The sequence below is a fragment of the Gossypium hirsutum genome, chromosome D06, assembly GCF_007990345.1.
Source record: "Gossypium hirsutum isolate 1008001.06 chromosome D06, Gossypium_hirsutum_v2.1, whole genome shotgun sequence".
Classification (NCBI taxonomy): Eukaryota; Viridiplantae; Streptophyta; class Magnoliopsida; order Malvales; family Malvaceae; genus Gossypium; species Gossypium hirsutum.
In genome coordinates, this window is record NC_053442.1 from 54,593,011 (window position 1) to 54,599,010 (window position 6,000).

Here is a 6,000-nt window from a genome sequence, read left to right on the forward strand (position 1 = left end):
TCATGAACACCTCTAGAAATGATTAAGTTATGATAATTTGTCATTGCTTAAAAGTTATGCGTGTATGTGTAAAAATTATGATGTTGATGTAGCATCCTATAACTCGAGTGCTGCGACTAAGCCGAGTGATGGGTGTTACATTTATTGGTATCAGAGCCTAGGTTCTTTAACACTCGGACCTAAGTTATCGATGTATGGACTAAGGTTATGTAACCCATGTATCCAGTAACCCATGTGCCTAGATTCTCTTAATACTTAGACTGTTTGACTTGAATGTCTTTGTTTGAAATATTGTGAAATTGCTTGTTTTGGGGTAGGATTGGGAACACATTGCCTTTATTTAAATGTTTTCCTTTTAGGAACATGCCTTAGATCATTTCCCCGCCACTCTCACATTTGGTTTATTTGTGTGTATTAGATTAGATACAAAATGACTCATAGGCGTGTGAAAGTGAATGCAAACGCTCAAGAGGATGATACATCCTCTACACCTCCTGTGCCACCTCGTAGAGGAAATATACTTGATGAAGTTTTTAGCCCACTAATGTAAGCCATAATTGGGGCATTTTAGAGGTTTTCTAGTGCCAACCCTGCTCTTGCAAATCAAGGATTATCACTTGAATGTCTGCGGGCGTTGAGCGGTAAAGAGTTTACTATAGTGAAAGGAGTCAACCTGATTGTAGCAGAATACTAGCTTGAGGGTATTGATAGAATCCTCGAGCAGATGTCTTTTACTGATGAGGAGAGTTTGGGTTGTACCGTGTCACTACTCGACGATAAAACTCATCGTTGGTGGAATACTGTGAAGAGAGGTACTATTACATGCCGGTTGACTTGGGGTTATTTCTTAGAAGCGTTCAAAAGGAAGTTTATGAGCGAGTAGTACATGGAAGCCCGTAAACAGGAGTTTCTAGACCTGGTTTAAGGTAGTTTATCTGTGGCTGACCATGAGGTGAAATTTGTGCGACTCGGTCAATACGATTTAGAAATGGTTCTTACTAAGAGGGACCGGTATAAGAGGTTTCGTTTTGGGCTTAATCGTGAGATTTAAGTTTACCTGGTAGCTCAAAATATAGAGTTGTTTGATGAGTTGGTTGAGAAAACCAAAGTTGTTGAGGAAACTTTGGCTGAGTCGCCACACTCAGTGGTAATTAAATCGAGGAATAGAACTTTTGATAGTTCTGGTGCATTTAGACGATCGTCTAAGACAAGGTGTAATACTTAGGGTTCTGATAGTAGTGAACGACACAAGTTTCAAACAAGTCAGTCTAGCTAGCAAAATAGTGTCGTAGTTAGTTCTGGTGGATCATTGGGTAGTTCTGGATGGCCGCTTTGTGCACATTGTGAGTGTAGGCATCTTAGAGAGTGCCGAAAACTGAAAGGAGGGTGTTTCAAGTGTGGCTCTAAGGAACACTTGTTAAGGGATTGTTCGGATAGGGTTCAGGTCTCGCAGACTCAGAGTTCTGCATCTGTACCTATGTCTGCTAGAGGTCGTGACAGAGGTAGATGTGGTAATTAGAGACAAGTTGGGAATGGATTACTATTTATACCGTTGCTATTCAGGTGGAGATCGGAGGACCAACTCACATATATACTGCTAAGCATCCACAAGATTAGGATTTGGTCGACAAGATTGTAGGTACTTTTGCCTTTTAATCAATTCTTTTATTCTTGTTGGTAGATTTAGGTTCTACGCCTTCGTACATTTTGAGTGGTTTAGCTAATAAGTGGAGAATCTTAATAGAGACAATTGAATTAGGAACAACGATTACAAGTTCTTTAAATAAGAGTGTCATAGTGAATAGAGTAAATTATTTGAAAAGTTACCGAAAGGCAGTCTGTGGTAATGAATAAGATCTTCAAGAAAAACCATAAAATGTTAAAGAGAACTGGAATCAGAGTTGCGTGGCGAAAGCATCATAAGAAGAAATAACATATTTTGTGATTAAGCAAATGACATGTCAGTAGGAAAATTTCGAAGACGCAATTTCTTTTTAGAGGGGGAGAATGTGACCATCTCAAAACCCGACCTAGTAGTTATGAGTTAGTAGAATCGGTTTACTAAACTGGAAGTTGTGTTAGATATCAAAAATTAGGGTCTAAAGTAAGTAATTAAAGAATTAAAGTTACATATTCGAGTTTTTATTTTATTGTTTAGCTGAAAACAAAATTCAATTTTAAGGTCTAATTTGGAGAAAATGAGTTTTAATTGATTTAGGGCCTATTTGGAAAAGAGAAAAGTTAGGAGTGACCAAAAGGGCAAATAGCCCAATTTTTGCAATCTAGCTTTCAAACTTTCAGTCATTCATGTCTTCCCCTCCCATTTTCACGTCATTCAAAAATAAACTTCTCTAAACCCCAAGTCCACTTATTTGCTCTCTAATTAAACCTAATATTTGTGATTTTCTCATCTCCCAAATTCTGAAACCTCTCCTAATTTTAAGAAAACCCCCAAAGACATTATTAATTTCCTCATTCGATTTCCAAATGATATTCTGAAATTTAATCTTTCGTTTGTTCTTATTCTCTATTGAGGTAAAGTAATGTTTCCTTACTAAGTTTAGATATATTCTAGTTTCTTAAATCAAGTTTTGATTCGTTGTAAAAAGAATTTCATGTTTTTAGCCGAAAATTGGATCTTTAATGGCGGAATCCGGGTTTTTATTATTAAACTATTGTTTTTATGTATTCTTCAACTTGTATTGATGAGATTAAGACTCCGTTTGTTTGCCAGTAAAATGTTTTTTGGAACATGATTTCTGGAAAATGATTTACTTTTCTGGTGTTTGGATGAATTTGTGTAAAATATTTTCTGTTGTTTGACAAATTTCTTGAAAATATTTTCCGAAAAAGCTGTTTTTGCATATATTAATAAATTTATATTTTAAATTTTTTTACATATATTGCAATGATTTATTTATAAATAAAATTAGTAAGACATTTTCCCTAACGTAACTACACACTCAAACTACATCATCTTATATCAAGTTTAACTAACATGGTCTTACATTCAAGTCCTTGATAATTGGATGATCTGGATTAATCTCTAGTATCCTCCCTCCCCTCATGAACTCCAAACTTGCAGTATCTCCAAGGGCTTTTGCTTTCATCAACCTTCATTATGCAGTTGAAAATACTAGTTGAAGAATAGGTTTCAAATATTTCTATGATTCATATTGAGAAGTAAAAGCAAACTGCTTACCTTTCCATGTTGGCTGACCATCCAAACTTGCCAGAAATAAGCACACAAGGTGAAGACGATAGACGCTTCGAAATTTGGACTTTGGCCACTTTGTCTCCAAGTTGTTGCTTTACCCAATCATAGAGAAGGTTGTATTCTTGTTTAGTTTCCCTCTCTTTTACCTCATCTTCATCACCTGTATGATGAAAAATTCCATCATATTCACTCCAAAGCAATCAGAAATTAAGATAAAAAATAAGTAAATGAAAAGATGAAGTCATAAACACTAACCAAGTTCTAAATCTTCCTTGCTAATATCAACAAATTTCTTTTCTTTGTAGGTCTGTAGATTTTGGATGGCAACCTCATCAACAGGTTCTATTAAATAGAGAACCTATAGAACAAGAAGTTATATCAGTTATCATGGAACATCAAAAGCAAAGAGACCATATCCACTACAGGAAAAAGATAAACAAGGGTTTAGTAAAAACAAGAATAAAAAGGTCTCTTTCATCCTATCATTATAAGAAACAACAAATGTTATCTCTTTTTTATTCTTAAGCTAAGTCTTTCATGGTATTTCCAAATAGAAGATTGCCCAGACATGATTTAGGAAATTCACTATTAGATGACATCTATCAAATTTAATCACATGATTGAAGACTACAAATTTCATGTTTGGCAGCCTAAAGACCAAATGCCAAGTTTATTTAGAACCTTGTACATCCAATGCAAATCTACAAACATACCTCAATGTCTTTTTGAACCAATTTCTCCAAGAATGGAGCAGTCTTGGCACTTTTTAAGCTGTCAGTTGCTAAGTAATAAATTGCCTTTTCATTCTCACTCATATTTTCAACATAGGTATCCAAAATTGTCAATTCCTCTTCACTTTTTGATGTGTAAAACCTAAGCAATGGAGTTATACGCTTGTGATTACCAGAGTCTTCAATGCAGCCCAACTTTAGAAACCTACCAAAGTTCTCCCAGAATTTTTTGTAATCCTGTAATCAATTTTCATCATCAGCTAAGTTAATCAACAAAGTTCAAGTCAGACATAATGAAAAAACATATGATCCCCTTCATGCCATATACCTTCTTATTTTCACTTTCAGAAATCTCTTGAATCATGTCAAATGTTTTCTTGACAAGCCTCTTTCTCATGATTCTCACCTAACACATAATAACTATAGAATAGTAAATAACACAAGTAACAGTAGTAATTAAATAGGTAGCTGCACTGCTCATAGCCCCTAAACTGAAAATAAGAATTGTACTTGGCAATAAATGAGCATGCTTGTGGATGTAAAATTTTTGTTGGTATAACTATAGAAATGTAAACAAAATTAATCTTAAAATTTGACTCTCTTGAAGGATCTCACGAGAAGCATTTAGGGGAAGATCATCTGAGTCCACAACACCTTTCACAAAGCTCAAGTATCGTGGAAACTGAAAAACAACGTAAAGATCAAATACAAGTTAAAGCTTGATAACACAACCTACAAACAGAGGATCAACTATTATCATAGCCCCCATTTGCAAAATTTCAGGATTCAGTCAACTATTATCACAAAGCCAACTATTAGATTGTTTAAATTAGGGACACGATTAAATAGATTAGGGAAGAAGAAGAATATTCTTCAACAGACAGATGCAAAATCCAAACAGATTAAACAAACAGATGCAAAATCCAAACAAATTCTTCAGCAAAAAGAAGAAGAAGAAGGTTTGAGTGAGAACCAGCATGCATTACAAATCTGCCATTTGAAGAGAACCAGCATAGCAAGTAAGACCCCCAACCCAAATTTGGGACACTGATAGATCTAACAAACCTAAGACAAAAACCTATTCATACAGAAGCATTTTGCTTGACACCTTTGCAACAAATAAACAAGATCCTTCAATATAAAACATACAAGAGCAAAAAGGCAGAGAAATGAATAGCAAAAACAACAAAAAAATTAACAAGAACCTGTTGATAACAAGCACACCCAATAAGAAGAAGCACACCCAAGATGAGGAGGAGAGGCTAACGTTGATGGACGGAGAGTAAATAAGAAGGACTACTCTATGATGAGGGTGAAGGAATGGTAAATGTCTTACAGAAATAAAATTTGTAAGACATTTTATGTAAAAAAAAAGGGACATTTTCCTGTGTTTTTGAAAATGAAAGACGAGAAAATGAATTCCGGAGGTCAAACAAACACGATTGAAGAAGGAAAATGATTTCTGGAGAATCAACTACAGGCAAACAAATGAACCCGAAAAGGTTTCCAAACTTGTTTTAAACTTTCGTTAAAAGATTCAAAGGTTATGTTGAATTTCTATTAAATATAGCCATGGATGTCAAATTTTTTGGAACCATAAGTTTGAGGAGTTTTAGGTGTTTTGAGGGTTGAGTTTCGTTCTTTATTGAATAATTAAATGTTTAGAATCGGTTTTAAGTAATAGGAATGAATGTGGATTAAGATATTTATGTTTCAGCTATGCTAGTCGAAAATTTAAGTTTTAAGAGAAGCTAGTTTTAAACCTGCGTTTTTGGTTGATTGAGGTGTGTTATTGGTTGTTAATTGTTCGTGTATGTTGTTTGGTTAACATTTGTGAAGATTCGAAACCATTGGAGCCCTCTTCGAGCAAGGCAAAAGGTAAGGAAAAATTAGTTTGAACTTTCGGCAAATAAGAGAAAACGTGATCAGTAAGTGTTCAGAATCGCTACTGGTATGCGCGATTCGTAGCGTTAAATGAGTGCTTAGGAATAACTTAAACCCCTATTCTAAGTTCTGAGTGTAAGCCTTTCTAATACTTTTTGCCTTGTTGTA

The 6,000-nt window shown here is 34.8% G+C and overlaps 1 protein-coding gene across 4 annotated transcripts; it reads right to left on the reverse strand.

The window, feature by feature from the left end:
* Positions 1-2,840: 2,840 nt before the first annotated feature.
* LOC107900595 (heat shock protein 90-5, chloroplastic) lies at positions 2,841-5,589 on the reverse strand. Of its 4 annotated transcripts, none has more exons than XM_016826251.2 (7): positions 5,154-5,589; positions 4,564-4,630; positions 4,277-4,354; positions 3,931-4,185; positions 3,473-3,575; positions 3,203-3,377; positions 2,841-3,114 (listed from the first exon to the last, which is right to left on the reverse strand). In XM_016826251.2, the coding sequence occupies exons 2-7, from the start codon at positions 4,570-4,572 to the stop codon at positions 2,994-2,996; spliced, it is 741 nt and encodes a 246-aa protein (XP_016681740.2). In that variant the 5' UTR covers positions 4,573-4,630; positions 5,154-5,589; the 3' UTR covers positions 2,841-2,993. The 4 variants fall into 4 exon arrangements, with proteins under 4 accessions (XP_016681740.2, XP_016681741.2, XP_016681743.2 ...); XM_016826252.2 differs by having other exon boundaries at positions 4,277-4,368; positions 5,154-5,588; XM_016826254.2 differs by lacking the exon at positions 4,564-4,630.
* Between the last annotated feature and the right edge of the window lie 411 nt (positions 5,590-6,000).